Here is a 19378-nt window from a genome sequence, read left to right on the forward strand (position 1 = left end):
AAGACCAAGTTACATTAATAAAGATTATGATTCTTGGCAGGTGTTTTCCAATATGATGGCGTGTCTAATTTATTTATATTTATATATAAACTTTATTAACTGCCTTCCTCGTGGAACCAGGCTCAAGTCAGTGTGTAACACAGTCATATAAAACATCAATACAACAAACAGAATTTAAATAAGACCATAAAAACATAATAATCTAATTCAGTAGTTGTCTTCAATGAGTACAAATGGTGCTGAAATCCTAACAGTGCCGCTATCTCATGGTTATAGGAGTGCCAAAACCCTGTATCTTGGCAGATATTTCATGGTGTCACGCATTGTGTCTCAAAATTCTCAAAGTGTTTGCCAGCTCAGAAAGTTAATGTCCTCAGACAAATGACTGGTTTAATGTCTCTGCCTTGCATGCCATGCATAACTGTAAAATGTCCCACAGAGCACAGATGTTATTTGGCAGAGAGTTCCATCTGCTTGGAGCCAGGGCAGAGAAAGCCATGGCTCTGGTAGAAGATAGCCAGATGTCTTTCAGGCTGGGAACCACCAATAAGTTCTGATCTTTCAAGTGTAATGCTCTTCTGGGAGTGCATCATGAGAGGTGTCCAAAGGTATGTAGGTCTCTGACTATTAAGGGCCTTAAAGGCCAGTACCATAACCTTGAATCTAATCCAGTATTCCACCAGAAGCCAGGGCAGCTTGTGCAGCTTTGGATGAATATGCACTGTGTGAGGCATCCCTGTAAGGATCCTTGCTGTTGCAATTTGCAGCAGTTGGAGTTTCCAGGTCAACCCTAAGGGTAGACCTATGTAGAGTGAGATGACCATTGCATGGATTACAATGGCTAGGTCAGGGTGAGACAGGTAAGGGGCCAGTTGCCTGGCCTGATGCAGGTGGTAAAACAGCTGTCTGGTAACACTTGTGATTTGGGCCTCCACTGTCAAGGAGACATCCAGGATCACACCCAGATGGTAGGTGCCAGTCTCAGGGGCATAGCATCAAGGGATGGGAACTGGCTCCCCAACCCAGAGTCTCCCCAGCCCAGCCATAGAACCTCCATCTTAGAAGGATTTGGTCTCAGCCAACTTTTTAAACCATACTACCACAGCCTTCAACCCCTGAATTCTGAATATGGCCCTAGAAAAATTCCAAAAAAAGGTCATATTCAGGTAGGGGGCATTTAACTACTGACACAAGGCAGGAGAATCTTTGGATATGCAGAAAGATACCAGGAGGAGAAAGAAGGGTCTTGCTTCAGTCTCTCCCCCCCCCCCCCCCCACACACACTGCTCCATGAGTTTCTCAGGGGCTCTACTTATTCCTTACAATATCCTTATATAGTAGTGACAAAATAAGACACAGTAGAGGATTTTGGCTTAAAAGAAATTTGTGGATAGGCTGCACTGATCATTAGTTTAGTAGTAACTAGTACTAACTCCTAATAGCTTCCTAGTTGCAGCTTTAATTGATAATAAACTCCTATGGAATTGGCTGGTATTATGTAGCATCTTTGTAAATAGATTTGCTTTATTAGACCCTCATTAAGCTTCGCACTATTCAAGCCTCATTACTTTATTTTGGTTTGTGAATGAACTGATATAGTTCAACTATTTAAAAATCACATTTCTTTTCATTCTAGGTCATGTGTAGCATTTGGACCTAAAAATCGTTCAATTGGAGCTGCAGCGAAAAGCCAAGTAAGGATGTTGTGTTTTCAGAAGTATTTTATGCATGGGACCACAACTTATTCAGACTGTGAGCACCTTTGAATTTTGAGAGAGAATGGTAAATGCTACCACAGTATAGCAGTCACAGAAGGTGGCCCACACCCAAAATAGCTGCCTTGGAATGTAGAGCCAAATGAAATACTTCCCTCCCCTCATCTCCTGGGAAGAAGGAAATCCGGAAGGCAGAGTGGAATTGCACACTAAAAAATGCCCAGGTTCTTACCAGTCTTCCTGACCTTCCTATGGAAAACCTTTCATTTAAAGAGGACAGCCAAGAACAAGCCCTGCCTTCCTGTGGTTCCATCTACTTCCTGAAAGCTCGGGGTGTGCCACAGAAGGCACTGGTGGATGCCATGATGTCCATCAGCACCACATTGGGGAACATTGGGCTTGTGTAATCACAAATAAAACAGCACTTCAAAAAGAAAAATAAAACCCTGCACTTTTTGGTACAGTGGTTAAGTGTGTCAGACCAGTTTCTGGGAAACCCAGGTCCAAATCCCCATTTGTGCTGTGAAAGCTTGCTGGGGGATTTCGAGCATACTGTCTCAGCCTAACTTATCTCAAAGAGTTGTTAGGATAAAAATGAAGTAGAAGAGAATGATTCAAAGTGCTTTGGATCCCCATTGGGTAGACAGGAGGAGTATAAATGAATTAAATTAATAATAATAATAATTACAGTGGCTATTTTCTGCTTGTTATACTTCAAAGCTGATACATCGTAGACTTGCCTTGCCTTACTTTAAGCATTTGTGCAAATGAATCATGCCCTCCTTTGCTTTGTATTTCTTGTTCTGTGATAATGCACAAACATCAGAGGATTTGTTGAACTGCATTGTGAACTTCAAAAGATGTATCCTATATCTATTGGTCCTCATACATGAGAAACTCCACACTTTGTGTTTGGCATTCATTCTTTTTGTAGGCTAGGAACATGATTATCATAATTACTTATTGAGTGCCTGCAATGTATCTTTTACATAAATGAAGTTATCAAGTTGTGGCTTTAAAAACAAATTCACAATGTCTTTAATTGCTGGAAATTGGCATTGGGAACTGCTGATCTAAAGATTAACAGTGCGAAACCTGCTGGTGTGTATTTGCTTATTGAGTTCTGGGGAATACAAGCGAGGAAAATCCTTGAGTAGAACAGAAAAGGAGATTTGGACTATACTATTAAAACACCAACCACTTACCAGGTAGGTGCATCATAGCCATATGACGTCAGCTTGGACATGGATATAGGTTTTGCCACTGGTCTTGGCAACATATTCCTGTGGCACTTTCCCCTTACTTGGGAAACCGAAAAGACAGAATTTCTTCTCCAAAACAAGGAACCAATTTCAGATTTTTCCCCCTACCATATTGATGTATGAGATGCTTCAGAAGAACCCAAGAAGTTTCACCTTTGCATCTTCAGGGAAAGACCATTTGGAAGTAATTCCCTCTGTCATAGAGAGTTGTTAGAACTTCTCCTGCACCCCCCCCCCCCATACATAACCATTTTGCGATTGGCCCTGTATCTTGGCAGATATTTCATGGTGTCACGCATTAAGTGTTTGCCAGCTCAGAAGGTTTGAGGACCCTGCATTAGATACTTGGTTCAAGAATACTTTGGTTGAAAACACTTGATATAGAACATTTTGGCATGTTTGGCACACTTTTTGTTAAATTTGTATTTGACAACATTTTTATAAGAGGCTTGACTTTTACAACTGGAATTTATGGTTGCTTAGACCTGAAACACAGTGGACTTCAACATCCAGTAGAATTTATATATGCCTAAATAGTGTTACCTTTGAGTTACCACTGTAAGTCTTAAACTATAAAGCAAATGGAAGTTTCTTGCCATTATAGACTTCTGAGACCCATGATTTCCAATAAAATATAAACCTGCTTAGGAAGGCACTGTAGGTACTTTAAGCTTTTTGTTTGAAGATACATTTACAGGTGTTATCCAGGAATATCTTGCTATATGTTTACCTTGTACATTATTGCATGAGGGTTAGGAGCCTGGTCATGCCCTGCGAACCTTTAAAAACTTGCTTAAGGAGCTGTGCAATCAACTCCTTTCCCAGTCATACAAGAGAGCAGAGCTAGCTTTCTGAAGAGGGAAATGAGGGGTCACTAGGACTGAGATAGGTAGGTAATCCTCTGAATTTTACTGTGAATAGTTCATTGGATAAGGTTGTATCTTAACTTGTTCTTCAAGGAAAACAATGCCACTTCTAGTTTTGTGAAGAACAAGTAAAACTATCAAGGTTATAATTTTCTGTGTATTCCTTCAGTATATTTTTAATAGTTTTTGGCTGTGCTTTGTTTTTATATCATGGACATTAAATATTTCTTGAAGAACCCTGTTTATATGTACCACATGTAAGACTAGAGTAACTGTAAGTATGATTGTAAAAGAATAAATGTTAGCATTTTCGTAGAACAGAAAGGAAAATTCTACCAAATGGGACTGAATTCTTCTCCCATTTCAGGTAATTTCAAATGCAAAGAATGCAGTACAAAGTTTTAAAAGATTTCATGGATGTGCGTTTTTGGATCCTTTTGTTCAAGATGAAAAAACAAAACTTGCTTATGAACTTGTCCAGTTGCCATCTGGCTCAGTTGGTATCAAGGTGAGTCAGCTCTACAAGTGAAAGCTTAGACTGCTTTAAAGTGTGTGAACATGGCATTTGCCTGTGCAAATGGATTACTGTTTGGCTATTTGATGAGAGTGGAAATAGTAGCTGTGATGAGCTGCATTTTTAAAAACTTAGAAGTGTTGTGTAAACAGATAAAGGCTATTCTAAGAGATCTGATTGGTTAGCATCAGCTGAGACTTTGGAGCTGATGCTTATATTCCAAATTAACAACATTTTGTATTCAATATAGAGAGGAAAGGTCAGGTGAAATCTGGGGTAAAATTCCTGAGGTAACTCAATAAAGATAAATATTGAGGTAAAATCAGTCCTTTATTTCTTATATTTCAGGCTAATGAGAGTTTCTTAAGCTATTCACATCTACTTAAGTTCTTTATGTTGAGAGGCTTTTGTTCCAATGTTTTCTCAAACACTGTGATACACTTTCTGGAACTATTTCTCTGACTCTTGGTTTCCAGAAGGTGGGTATATTCTTTTCAGTACTCAAACTCCTTCTCTTGAAACACCAGTACTTGCCTTGAATTTTTAACTGGCTCTTAAGATCTCTTAAGGGCAGTTTTTAACCACACCAGGCCAGGGATTGCTGCACTCTTCAGAGCTGTCTCCCTGTTTGACTGGGTTGGGAAATTCTTTTCTCACTAGAAGATCTATACCCTTTCTTTGTCCTAACTACCCACTTGTCCTTGCCAACTTTCCCCAGTTCTCTTGTCTGTGTTAAACTGCTCTCAGTCAGGGCTGAATTCCAAATGATTTTTCCTCCAGCATTCAATCTCTTTCTGCTTAGCTGATGCTAATCAATTAGATCTCTTGGAGCAGCTTATCACTCAAGGCTCTGTGAAGAATTAGTATTTCACAGTCCTTTATCTGCTTGCACAGCACTTCTAAGCTTTTAAAAGTGCATTCCATCACAGTAGCATTGCAGAAAAATCAGATCAGTGAAATAGAAATGAATGTGGGTTATTTTCATAAATGCTAGCCTTCCTGAATATATTTTGAAAATTCACTCCAAACTGCTATTGGATGTGTTTCATTTTTTTGAGGTAAAATAGGGGAATGCATTATATCAGGTTGATGTAAGACGTACATTTTAACAGGATTCATGATCCACTATTTAGTTTCAAAGTATGAGTTTCAAACTTATTCTGAAATATTCAAGAATGAATCATTTCAAAGGGTTAATGGTTATTTCCAAAACAGGGAAGAAACCTTTGGGACTGTATTCAAATGTCACACTTAACTATGGTTAAATGATGGTGCACTAAACAAGTTTGTTGCCCAGCTTGTGCACATGTTTTACTTCTTCCCCTTGTTGAGCTGGGAGTTGTAGTTAAAAACTATCATCAGTTAACAGGGATATACAACTGCAGATGTGTGAGTTAACCAGTGTTGGCTCCCTTTGCTAACTGGGATTCTAAACCAAGTTTAATCCCTTATTAGAACTTCCAGTAGCTCTTCTGCATCCTTTTACACTAAGATCAGTTAATCCATGTGGCAGCTGCATTCCTTTGGCACAGACAGCCATTTCAAGGATTCTCTGAGATAAAAGTTTGAGAGAAGAGGCATGTATGTGAGGCAGACAACAAGCCAAGTTGATGTACAGTTTTACTTAACCACAATAAAGTATGGTATCTGAATTCAGCCTAATTTTGGCATTTGTAAAATACCTCTAAGATAATCTTGAAAGTTTAAACCTTTCCTATTAAAAAAGAGCAAGAGTCCAGTGGCACCTTAAAAACTAACACAATTTGTGGCAGGATATGAACTTTATGAGTCACTGCTTCTTCTAATACCAAACCCTCATTTTTATTTACACCAAAGGTTATGTATATGGAAGAAGAACGAACCTTCACCATTGAACAGATAACAGGAATGCTCCTCACAAAACTAAAAGAAACTGCAGAGAATGCCCTTAAGAGACCTGTAGTTGATTGTGTTGTATCTGTAAGTAGATAATTTTATACTAATATTTTATGAGGATATTTTTGTAAATGCAAACAGTTTCTGTTCTTACTATTTCAGCAGCTTGATCAAATTGTTTAATTTTCTAGGAGCATGATTATCACTATTCAAACCCAGTTTATTTATAGATGATGTCACTCTTATTATTCAGGTGTCCTTAGCTTTCTCCAAATCAAAATCTGCATTTGCCCAAGCCTGAAAGCATAATTCAACAAGGTAATTGGGATCCAGCAATGTGAACCTCATAAACGATGCAGATATTGTTTGATATAATAAACTAGTCAAATTTTATTTAGCACATCTTGTTATCATTAATATAACTTTAAGCAGTGCCACCTATTTTGACAAGGAACTAGTCTTTATTGTGCAATATTGAGCTATAGTAGAAGGGAGGTTAGATAGGGTTACAGTTAGACTGTAGGCAGTTGATGCTATGGCTGTTTACACAAAGGCTATTTGTCCTGGGTTCAATGCTGTTGGGAAGCAGATTTTTTCCTATTTCATCATATAAGAACATAAGAGAAGCCATGTTGGATCAGGCCAAAGGCCCATTCAGTCCAATACTCTGTCATACAGCGGCCAAAAAAACCAGGTGCCATCAGGAGGTCCATCAGTGGGGCCAGGACACTAGAAGTCCTTCCACTATTGTCCCTCCTAATCACCAAGGATTGTGACTGGTGTTCCAGAAAGAATTTTTAAAAATTCAAACAAGATAGTAATTTGAAAAGCCAGGAAATGAATTATGGCACTTCAACTCTGCTGAACCTATGAGTACAAAAGATGGTCCCTTGAAGGAGAATACTTTCAAAACGAAATTGGACCAGTTCTTTTATCATTCATTGGACTACAGTTTAAATGTTGCATGGTTCTTTGGACAGTAGTTGTGTTGTGCATAGAATGGTTTGCAATCTGTATTACTGAATTTTACTAGCACATAGAAGTTGCAAATTGTGGATTACACCGAGAATTATTTTCTATACAGAGTGAGTGTGTTGTTTTTCTCCATTTTTCCTGTCCCTGCAGAGGTAATTTTCTCCCACTGTCACTGGAAGGCTTTTTTGGTTTTTAATCAGCAACTGATAATATTGCTGTATCAATCTATATACTGAATTCTCTGAATTCCCAGCTTTCATTCAAATAGTAAATGCCTGCCCCCTGTATAAGATGTAAAAAGAAAGGCATATTTCTGCAATGAAAGGAAGTTTGTTTATATTCAGACAACCTGATACACATATTTTGTGTGTGTGTGTGTATGTTTTAATTGTCATGTGTTATATCCATATAACAAACTGAAAAAGCCCTGATGGTGCAGGGATGGCCACTGCCAGGGCAATTGGGCAGGGAATATTTGGAGAAATCTGCAATGTGGAAGCCCCGTTGTCACTGTTCTGTATCAGCAGCAGTGGGGGACTGCACAAGCTTTTCTCCCTCTGGAAACCATCTGTGTCTTAGAGAGTATAAAAATCACATTTGTTGAATATTTCCTCAAAACTATTCTTAGTTCTTTAAGTAGAAAGTAATTTTTAAGATTGCCCCTCCAGTTGAGGAGTGGACATGTATTATACTGTGATGCTAAGTAGACAGTTAAATCTGTTGATGTTGTGCTTTTAACCAGTAGTGTGAACCACATGATCTCAGCCTTATAATAAACAAGTGCCTGAAATTTATTTAAGCAATTATGCTTAACAGCTAAAAGACAGATGATTTGCATTTAATTGCTTAACTGTTTTTGCTTCGTACAGCTACTCTAATTGTGGCTTTATCTTAATTCCTAAAAATTGGTCTAAAAAAATTGGCACTCTTGTCAAAGGGCTTGGAAGAAGGGTTGTCTTTTTAAAAAGTGGTTTATATCTTGTAGGTTCCTTGTTTCTTCACTGATGCAGAGCGGAGATCTGTGATGGATGCTACACAAATTGCTGGACTCAATTGTTTACGATTAATTAATGAGACAACTGCAGGTAGCTACTTCTTGCCCAAATAATATAAAGTACGGTGCTTTGCCCAATAAGTCTTTCAGCATTTATTCTGGTTTTTTTCTTTCCAAAAATTATTTTAATGTTGGTACTGGCTTAAGGAGTCTCTTAATAAAACTACTTTGACTTACTCTAGGCATAGCATGAGAACAATATTACTGAGATGTGTATGAATTATCTCTACAGAAAACTTTAAACTCAACTCTCAGTTCATACATAGCCATTACTTGGATATACAGTTACAACAGTGGTTTATGATAAGTTGGTTCTCTAGATCAGTGGCCCCCAACCTTTTTGGCACCAGGGACCAGTTTTGTGGAAGACAATTTTTTCACGGACCGGTGGGGCTGCGAGGGTTTTTGCTACCCCAGGCTGCCCCCACCCCATCTCTGCCCCCTCATGGGGGGGTCTTTAAATGAGGAGTGGGCGAAGGTCTGTGCCTAACTCCATGGCCCCAGGGCTGGCCCACCAACCACGACCCCAGGGCCAGCAGGATGAGGGCACTGAATGTTTGCCTCCCCAGCCTCCTCCTTCCTCCATTCTTCGCAATTTTAAGGCCCGGGAAGGGGCAGTGAAGTGCCACATTCCCGGGCTCTTTAAAAGCCGACCCCCTCCCCCCGCCGATCAGCTGATCGGCAGGAAAACTCGCACCAAAGACTGGGCTCCTATGCCCCTCTGGCACACTCACGATCAGCGCTGGGGGCAGCAGCGGCGAGCAACCTGCTGAAAAAGCAGCGTTGCCCTTGTCTCCTCCCCACTTTCTTCCTGGGCACTGGGGTTTGGGACCCCTGCTCTAGATGCCACATAAAAAATACAAGACTGTTGGCTTGTCACATTTGTTGCTATAACTTAAATGACTGAGAGGAGGAAAAAAAGTAAAGGTAGTCCCCTGTGCAAGCACCAGTTGTAGTTTCATCTGAACTTTATTAAGCAGGGAATCTGGTTTTGAGTTGCATTCCTAAGAAAGTTCTTTAATCTCAAAAGGATTTTGCAGCATTCCTAGGTACATCTACTAAAACTACATAGCATCCTATATCATGATGCCACTGACTGGATCAGTGGAAGATCACACTCTTTGCATGAAGAAAGCCCAAGGATTTAATCTGTGCCCACTTAAAAGCTCTCTAATAATCAGGTGGTGAGAGACTTCAGTGCCTGTAATCCTGGAAGGCTGCTGCCAGTCAGAGTAGACAGTACTGAATTTGATACCCAGCAGTCTCACTTTATACAAGGCATCTTCATATGCTCATGTGGTATTTACCTCTCTAATATGTAACCATTTGTAAACATCTTAGTTTTGTTGGATAATTGTGTTATATATTGTAAACTGTTTTATAAATTGTATACCTTGCAAAGAACAAGAATTATCTGTACTAATAGAAATCTGAATTCTTTCTTTAGTTGCTTTGGCATATGGAATCTATAAACAAGATCTTCCTGCACCTGAAGAGAAACCAAGAAATGTGGTATTTGTTGACATAGGGCATTCAGCTTATCAAGTTTCTGTATGTGCATTCAACAAGGGGAAGCTGAAGGTAAGAGTTAACAACATGTTTAACGGGTGGTTTCCTCATTTAGCCAGTATGGTATAACAGAGAAGTAGCCAAGTGTTGAAGATAACTAACTAAAAATCCAGCCATAGCACTGGCTTGAAAAATAACTGCACCTTCTCTTCCCTTCTGAATGTTTTCTGCTTGTAGGAAATGCATGACTTCTTGTTAATCAGCAGGTCATACATTTCCAGAAATGAACTGGTCCTATCTGGTTTATAGCTCACTATGGTCATACAACATGAAAAGGCAATATTGAAATGTCAGAAATGCAAAGCACAGGCAATAATAAAATATGCTCAGTATGCGGTATCATGACTCTTCTTTTTCATGGTTCAGATGCCAGATGAAGCCCTACTCTTACCCTTTCCTGCAACAAATATATTCCAAATACTGGTTCATGAAAGAGAAACAGACTGTAACTAAAAAGTTCAGGCAACTTGCACATACCTATGAATAGGCTTAAAAAGTATAATTCAGTAGCAGCCAGAACTTATGTTCATAGATAGTTTTGGGTCAAATATGAATAAAAAGCTGACAAGGGGCTTGCATTCCAGAGCTCACATTCCATTCCATGTAATGAGAGCATCAGAATATTATTGAAAAACTCTTGAGTATTAAAATTCAGAGGACTTTGGAAAGACAGTTGTTATTTCAAGTATGTGAAAGGGGGCTTTGTCATTGGCTGGAGCAGTTGATACAAGCTTTGAAGTTGGCAAGTTTATTTAAAAAGTGGTAGTAACTGGGGAGGGGGCTTTTGAGTTGTGTCCTATTTGAGATATGATATCTTGGTTACTCTACAGTTGCTTCATAGAACTTCATGTGTAACAATGATTTTCAGTCAGCCCTGTGATTTCTCAGGAGTAACTAATTGACATTCTTTGATCCACTTTATTATGAAGGTTCTTGCAACAGCATTTGATACCACCCTTGGTGGAAGGAAATTTGATGAAGTGTTAGTAAATTATTTTTGTGAAGAATTTGGAAAAAAGTATAAACTGGATATAAAGTCCAAAATTCGTGCATTGTTGAGGCTGTCTCAGGAATGTGAGAAACTAAAGAAGCTGATGAGTGCAAATGCCTCTGATCTGCCGATGAATATAGAATGCTTCATGAACGATATTGATGTTTCTGGGACTATGAACAGGTATCCTATTTTAATTTCTAGATGCAATTTGTTTCTTAAAATCTTTCTCCCTTTTTAAAGTAGACATTGTACCTTGCTTGTCTCTTTTGCTGCAGATCTATTCATACCTATTAGGCTAAGGGCCAGTGGAAAGTGGGATGTGAAAAGTAGCTCTTAATTTCAGAACAAAAAGTTTTTCTTGCTTCAACAGCTTACTGTTTATAGAGAAGCTTCAGAAGAGCATTTCTTTAGTGCTTAAATGGTGTCCACAACACAGTGAATTTCATAAAGGTGGCGCTTACATACGGTATTTCAGTTGAAGTCAAGGCTTTCACATATGAAGCAATTTTCTTTCACTGCATTCTCTTTCACCCTGTATCCTCCTGCCCCTGAAAAGCTGCTTCTGAGGCCTTGAGGGGAATTGTCCAGAATGATATGCCATGTACTATCTGTGGCTACAGCAAGAAAGGGGTGTTGGTTGGATACTCCTACTGCTCCTGTTCAAGCTTCTGCTTTGTGTGTGAAGCTTCCTCTGCTTGTACATTCCCCTATTTTAATTTAAATGTTGTTCCACAAAGTTTCCAAGCCCTCAGCAGTGACTTTTCAGGGGCAGCAGCACATATTGGCTCCAATTTGATGTATTTGTGAAAGTGATTTCATGGAATACAATTCTAACCTGAATATATACCATTGCATTGCAGAAGTCATGCTGATTTTCCCTCAGCATGCTTTGTCCCTTTATGTGCCTAACAAGTCTATATTTGATTACAATTTCTATTAATTTGCCAAGCCTGTGACAAACGTTAGGCTGACTGGCCTGTAATTTCCTGTTTCCCGTCTGGATCCCTTTTTAAAAATGGGTGTCACATTTGTTACTCTGCAGTCTTCTGATACATTGGCTGAATTTAGTGATAGGTTACATACTGTACATGGGTTAGTAGATCAGTGTTCACACATCTGAGTTCCTTAAGAACTCTTGAGTTGTATGGCATCAGGACCTGGACAGTTACGGTTTTTTTATTTTCCCAGTAGGTCTAGAACTTCATCTTTGGTTACCTCAATTCATATCAGTTTTTCAGACTTAGTGGCTTCAACATGGTTTCATGCTGCACATTTTCCTCAGTGAACACAGAAACAAAGAAGTCATTGAGCTTCTCTGCCATCTCTCCATCTTCCTTCAGCAATCTCACTACTTCTCTGGCTGGTTTCATACTCCAGATATATTATAAAAAAATGTTTATTGTTTGTCTTGATGCTTTTAGCAACACATTTCTCAAAAAAACTCTTTTTGCATGCCTAATCATTTACTTACATTTCTTTTACCGGAGTCTATGGTTCCTTCTGCTCAATTCATTGGGGCAGGCCTTCCATTTTTAAAAAGAAGCCTCTTTACTTTTTATAGTTTACTTGACTTGCATTTTCACTAATTTCTCCCTTCGGTGACAGCCAAAAGCATGCCTTGAAATGCTGGGTCTGAGGGATGGAAATAGCTTGCAGCATTGGCAAAAATCACACATACCCTTACTTCTGCAGAAAGCTAGGTGGGGCCCAAGCCTTGTTTTTATACATATTCTTCTGTTATTCTCCAGTGTATGCCATTTTAATAGTTTAAGATTTTCCAAAAAACTGTATGCTATTGAATATTTTGCTGTTATCATAAAAGACAATTTAACCTCTCCTCTCTCCCTCTAGGAGCAAATTCTTAGAAATGTGTCATGATCTTTTGGCTAGGATAGAACCACCTCTTCGCAGTGTCTTGGAGCAATCTAGTAAGTATAATTTTTGCTATCCAGAACGTTACATATTGGAATAACCGTTCTCTGAAACAAATTGTACAGGAAACAAAGTAGGAGTCGAGTAGCACATTTAATACCAACTAAGTTTATTCAGAATGTAAGTTTTCGTATGCATGCATACTTCTTCAGATGAGGGGATGAGATACAGTGAGCTGAAATACATATAGCTGGTGGGTTAAGCATGTAAACTGATACAAAGTTAGGATCAAATGGCAAAATAGTGTAATAAATTGGAAGAGCATTTGGTCTGGATAGCATTTGCGTGGGAAACCAATAAACGGTAATAAAAGTTGCCTGTTAATTGCTCTTGCTACAAGTCTAGGTAAAGCAAAAAGAAATGTCTAGGTAAAACAAAAGGACTTGTAGCAAGAGCAATTAACAGGCAACTTTTATTACCGTTTATTGGTTTCCCACGCAAATGCTATCCAGACCAAATGCTCTTCCAATTTATTACACTATTTTGCCATTTGATCCTAACTTTGTATCAGTTTACACGCTTAACCCACCAGCTATATGTATTTCAGCTCACTGTACCCCATCCCCTCATCTGAAGAAGTATGCATGCATACAAAAGCTTACATTCTGAATAAAACTTTGTTAGTCTCAAAGGTGCTACTTGACTCCTACTTTGTTCTACTGCTTCAGACCAACACGGCCGCCCAACTGGATCTATCTTGTATAGGAATTGATGTATTGAAAATGTTAGCAATAATAGCTGTTCTGAACAATTAGACTGCTGAGCACCTAATGCTTCAGAACTGTAGTCTCAATGTCTATTCTTTTTACAAAAAAAAATTCATGAAATAGATGGAATATTTTATGCTGTCCTTTACATTGGCTAAAACAAGGACTCATTGTGGAATATTCTTCATCAATTACATGTTTTTCATTAGGAAACTATTGAAGGCATTCATTGGCGACTGCTGTTTCCTTTGATGTGAGGCTTTTATAGTGTGAGAATGAGTGAGAAGAGTGGACCTGATAATACATGTTTGTGCTCAGCTTTAGATGTCTCAAGTGTCTCTTTCTTTACAGAATTAAAGAAGGAAGATATCTATGCAGTAGAAATAGTAGGAGGGACTACAAGAATACCTGTTATAAAAGAGCGTGTCAGTAAATTTTTTGGTAAAGAACTCAGTACAACTTTGAATGCAGACGAAGCTGTTGCTCGAGGCTGTGCGTTACAGGTAACAACAATGGCTTGCACACTAAAGACAGGATTCTCTGTAGTAGTACCAGTCGAAGGCACTAATAAGAGGCAGATTTTTCCTGTTGTCCCCCCTTGTCCCAGCAACAGTTTATGAACCTTGAAAAGGTGGTGCTGCGGGTTGGGGGACCTGCATGCATGAAAAGCGTTGCACAGTGACTTGCTACACCGATTCGTTCCTCCCTGTATTAAAGATGGTTCTGGGCTATGCTGACAAGAGGCCAAGCAGAAAACTGTTTTTCCTCTACGTTCATGACTTTGAGGGTTGCAGGTGGGTGCTGGGAACGGAGTCCAGCATAGGAGCTGCTGCTGCTAGTTTGAGTGCTTCATTCAGTTATTTATTATTTATTTATTACATTAGATTTATATCCCGCCCATTCTATGAAGACTCAAGGCGGCTAACAACATAAGACAAACAATGTTAGAACAGTAAAAGAATCAGATAAAAATCACAGTGATGCTACTTCATCTATTCAGGGAGGATCATATAGTATTTTCTTTTCTCCAAAGCGGTCAGATCCTAGGCAGTTGGTGCTAATGCGAGATAGATTCAGGTGAGGTGGCAGCCCTCTTCCATTTGAATGTCATATGCCATCCGAAACAATTCAACAGCCGAAGATTATCCAGACTCTTAAGGGAATAAATAATGCAGGAAAAGCAGTACCACTGCTGAGGTAGTCTAAGGATCTGAATTGCAACTTGTATCTTAAACTGCATTTAGTATAATCTTCCTGGATCAATCTTGAGCTCCTTTCGTGGTGCTGTTTTTCTGTTTGACTTTTAATCTTGCAGAGAGTTTCATGGAACATGATCTAGCACAAGGTATAACATAGATGGCATTGTTATGCCCAATAAAATAAGTATTCTATTTATGACTCTTATTATATAACGTGTTTGCCCTCTTATTACGCACACTCCACACGAATGAACAGAAGCACAAAGTTACTTACGATTCATGGACTAAAACTGAAATCCTGTGCTTTTCTTGGAAGTGAATTGTAATGAACTCAGTAGACTTAATGTTGGATAAACATGCATGGGATCAGGATCCACATGGGCAGGATGTTTGAAATTCAGCCCTCAAAATATATTTTTAATGGCAAGCTGTTGACGTTACAGCTGACATGTACTTTTATCTGACACAATTTAACTTAATGTTTTGTTTCTTACAGTGTGCTATTTTATCCCCAGCTTTTAAAGTGAGAGAATTTTCTATCACAGATTTGGTACCATATCCTATTTCTTTGACATGGAATTCCCCAGCAGAAGAAGGAGCAAGGTAAAAGGACTTGTATAGAACTTACAGCCTACAGTGATAATGGCTAATGATCGAGCAGTTTGTGTGGATATTCATGTGAAGCTATTTGAAATTGCTTAAAGTAACAGTTTTTATTTCGAGTTGCGATTCTCTCAAATTAGTGCCATCTGGCAAACAGTGTTCTTTAGCAAACAAATACGTTGCCTACTAAGTATAAAATTAATCCCTAATTGTAGTTTATAACTAAATTAAGTAAATATGTCTGTATATGGTTCATTCTGTGTTTTTGCAGTGATTGTGAAGTCTTCCCTAAAAATCACGCTGCACCATTCTCCAAGGTTCTCACATTCTACCGAAAGGAGCCTTTCCGTCTGGAGGCTTATTACAGTTGTCCTAAAGAACTGCCATATCCAGATCCTGCCATAGGTATGTAAAACTACAGAAAACAACACTGTCGTGACATAGGCACCTATTTTCTCACTCTGTCTCTATTTAATTCTGTTGGGATATTTCTATCTTGTTGCCACATGTATTCTAAGGGCTTGAGCGAAGCACTTGTACCCACTGTCCAGTGAATATAAGAAGCATGTGTATCTTCTTAAACAGCATAAGTTGGCAGAGAGATTTGTGCCAAATGGAAAGGGAAAAATTACTAATACAACTTTATTTTTGAAATGTTACTCAATTAAAGTGGTTTATAAATTTTAATTCCATTAAAATACACCAGTCATCCTACCATTATAAAAATACAACTAAATCGTCTGCTGCTTAGAAATCTGTCACACCCCTGCCCTCCCCCCCGAGGTCTCCTCACGGCCAGCACCCCCGGTGCAGCTCTTGGTAGTCAGCTGCAGAGGTCTCAGAAATGGGAAGGGGCTGGGTTACACCACCCAAAGCCTCCTATCCCTGGTGGTGCGCTGGGCTCCTTGTCTTCTCTCTGTGTGGGTAGGCAGCCCTTTACCTCACAACCACTGCTTTCTCCCGGACCTCGCTGCTTGACTGCCTTTTATTCCCCCCTCCGGCTCCACCCCCACTCTCCCTTCCCTTCCTGGGCTGGCCCGGCCCCTCCTTATAAGCCCTGATGCCGAGCTGCAGCATCCTAGGGCGTTTCCCTTTTCCTAGTTCTCGGCTGGCTTCCTGGGGGGCTGGTTTTCCGCAGGCTGTCTGTCAGTGGGGTGGCCATGGTCGTGAAGTTGGGTATAAACTTGCTTTAATACCCTGCGAATCCCAAGAAGCGCCGCAGCTGTTTTTTGGTGTGGGGGCGAGGTTGTTGCTCCGAGTTACTATCTTTTCGGGCTGGGGTTGGAGTTAGCCTCTCCCGACCAGGAACCCTAAGTATTTAAGCTCCTGGAACCTGAGATGACTTTTCCGGGGGTTGGTCCGTAACCCCGCGGTGCGTAAGGCCCGCAGCACATGGTGTAGGTGGTCCAGGTGGGCATCCCATGAGGGGCTGCAGATGATAATATCATCGATGTAGGCCTGGGTGAAGCCAGAGCGCGGTCCACGAGCCGCTGGAACGTAGCAGCTGCCCCGTTGAGACCAAAGGGCATCCTTTTGAATTGGATTAGGCTTTGCAGGGTGGCGAACGCCGTCTTCTCCCAGTCTGCGGGGTGCATGGGCACCTGCCAATAGCCTTTTGTCAGGTCTATCACGGAGAGGTACTGTGCCCTCCTGAGTTGGTCATTGAGGATTTCCGCCCGGGGCATTGGGTAGGCGCACACTGCTGTCCGGCTTCGGCACCAGGACCACAGGACTTCGCCAGTCGCTTTGGGAGGGCTCGATAACATCAAGGCGACACATCTCGTCAACCTCTCATGCAATGGTGCCCCACCGTTTCTGTGGCATGGTTCGCCACCGGGCTCTCGCCACCTGCCCTGGGGGCGTTAGGATCTGGTGTTGGACCTGATGGGTCAGACTGGGTTTCATGGAGAATACCACGGGGCATTCTCTCAGGACTCTGCGGAAGTCTTCCTGCTGGGTGGAGGTGAGGGCCTCATCGAACACTGGGAGTTCAGGTGCATGCGCAGTGGTGGTGCAGGGGAGTGTGCCATCACCCAGGTCGCTGATGTATCTTTTTTATTTTATTCTGGAACTCTTGTTTTGTTAGTTGTAGTTTTAGGTTCTTATCTGCTGCTTCTGCTTGGACCATTAACTTTTCAAAGTTCTCAGATCTTTCCTTCTTTTTCTTCCTTCTTTTTCTTGGCATTGAATCTAATTGCCAGCCCCCCAAAATATGCTTTAGCTGTATCTCATACCACCTGCATCTTCACCTCCAGTGTTATATTCGTTTAAAGAAAAATTCCATTTCATATTTTGCTTCTTGGAGAAAATTTTTTCTCTTTTAGGATTTGAGTGTTTAGCTTTCAGTTTCTTCTTTGTATTCCCTTAAGTTTAATAAATACTATGGTTGGATACCACTCTGGGTTGAATCTCCACCTCTACTAGTTCCTTCATCAGGCCCATGGATAGCCATGGATAGCCAGCACATATCAGTTCTTGACCATGACTGATGACTAGGTGAATAATAGCTAAAATCTCTTGATTTGGGGTACCTTGTCCTCCATGCATCCACTAGTTCCAATTCTTCAGCTAGTTTGAAAAAAACATGTTGGTAATTGTAATCCTTTGGATTTGCTTTGTTTATGCTGCTTTCTGTCCAATTGTCTATCAAAAACCACACTAAAGCCTCCAAGTAAACAATATTCTGAGTAATCAAAGCTCATTAATTTGAAGTGGAGTTCATTAAAAAAAATTTCTTGATGATCATTTGGGGCATAGATATTTGCTAACAAAATTTTTCTACCCTCCATAGTTATTTCCACCAATAAGATCCTTCCATCTTCTGACGTAAAGCAGAATTGTGGATTGAATTTATCTTTTACATATGCTACCACACCCCTCTTCTTTTTTATTCAAATCCATTGCTATAAATAAATTGCCCAGTTTTTTGCTTTTCAACAAGTGTTGATCCTTGGCCAATATATGGGTTTCTTGTAAACAAACAATATCAGCTTCCAATTTTGCTAAATATTTAAAAATTTTCCTTCTCTTTATGGGAGAATTAAGTCCATTCACATTAGTAGAGATTATTGACACCATTATGAGTCCTTATCACTATCTTTTTTATCGTTTTTGATCTGTAGTCTTTTTTGGTATTTCTTTGCATCACTTGGTTCTTCTTCCTCTGAACTTCGTTCTTCCCCATTTTCCTTCCTTCTCTCTTCCTAAATTTTTCCAAAAAATTTTCTGCCTTGAAGATTGAGTTGATCCTGTCTTTTACCTTCAAACGTGAAAAGCAAACCTTCTGGCAACAGTGTACACAAATCATTGTAACTGATTACCATTATATTTCTTCTGGATGTATGTTTGAGAAGCAGGAATAAAGAGGCTGCAGACTTTAAGTGAGGCAAAAGACTGAGAAAGGGGGGGAACGCTCTCCCATTCTCCTTCAAGGCTTCCAAAAGTTTCTGCCTATCTAGAACACTGAAATTACCTGCGGGAAACTACAGCAATTTGTATTTTATATGAAACTTGGTGGCTGAATTTAATTGACTTATTGCGATTTTGCTGGAAGGAAGAAGGAAGAGGCTTTGACTTTGGAGAAAGATTTTGTTGACAAGTATATATAGATGTAAAGAGGCTTGGCTGAAAGATCTTTTGAAGCATAAGCTGAAGCATTGAAGTGCTTAAACTGTACTTTTAAGAACTTCAATTAGCTTTTTAATCAACCTTTAAAAGTTGGTGGATACCTGACATTGTACTTTAGGATTTTTGGCTGTAAGAAGAACTTTTTTACAACCTTGTAAAATGGATTTAATCATATTTTGGTGGATTTTATGGATAGTTTTAAAACTTTAAAACTTTAATGCTCTGGATGGGAAGTGAACTTTGATCTAATTTTGTGGATGTTGTGGATAAATCTTTTTGGATATAATTTTTTGAGTTTGTTTTTATTTTTTATTTTTGCCTTTTTTACCTGTGATTGGATTATTTTTACCTGTGGATTACTTTTCATCTCAGGATTATTTTTCACCTGTGGTTGGATTACTTTTGGGGTTTCTTTTTGGTCCTGCTGGATTTTTTTCTCTTGTTTGTTTGTATTATTGTTTTTCATTTAATTTTGTTTCTCATTTT

General features: G+C 39.6%; 1 protein-coding gene across 1 annotated transcript in view; it reads left to right on the plus strand.

Annotated features, from left to right (window-relative positions):
- The window catches only part of HSPA4 (heat shock protein family A (Hsp70) member 4), a 67428-nt gene that overhangs the window by 21472 nt on the left and 26578 nt on the right, over positions 1-19378 (plus strand). Inside the window, exons 2-11 of the mRNA XM_060240521.1 lie at positions 1637-1694; positions 4211-4351; positions 6194-6316; positions 8193-8292; positions 9709-9842; positions 10760-11004; positions 12676-12752; positions 13815-13966; positions 15159-15265; positions 15537-15670. Of these exons, the coding sequence (XP_060096504.1) occupies positions 1637-1694; positions 4211-4351; positions 6194-6316; positions 8193-8292; positions 9709-9842; positions 10760-11004; positions 12676-12752; positions 13815-13966; positions 15159-15265; positions 15537-15670 (1271 nt within the window). The remainder of the gene's footprint in view (positions 1-1636; positions 1695-4210; positions 4352-6193; positions 6317-8192; positions 8293-9708; positions 9843-10759; positions 11005-12675; positions 12753-13814; positions 13967-15158; positions 15266-15536; positions 15671-19378) is intronic.

This window comes from Heteronotia binoei, chromosome 5 (genome assembly GCF_032191835.1).
Source record: "Heteronotia binoei isolate CCM8104 ecotype False Entrance Well chromosome 5, APGP_CSIRO_Hbin_v1, whole genome shotgun sequence".
Lineage (NCBI taxonomy): Eukaryota > Metazoa > Chordata > Lepidosauria > Squamata > Gekkonidae > Heteronotia > Heteronotia binoei.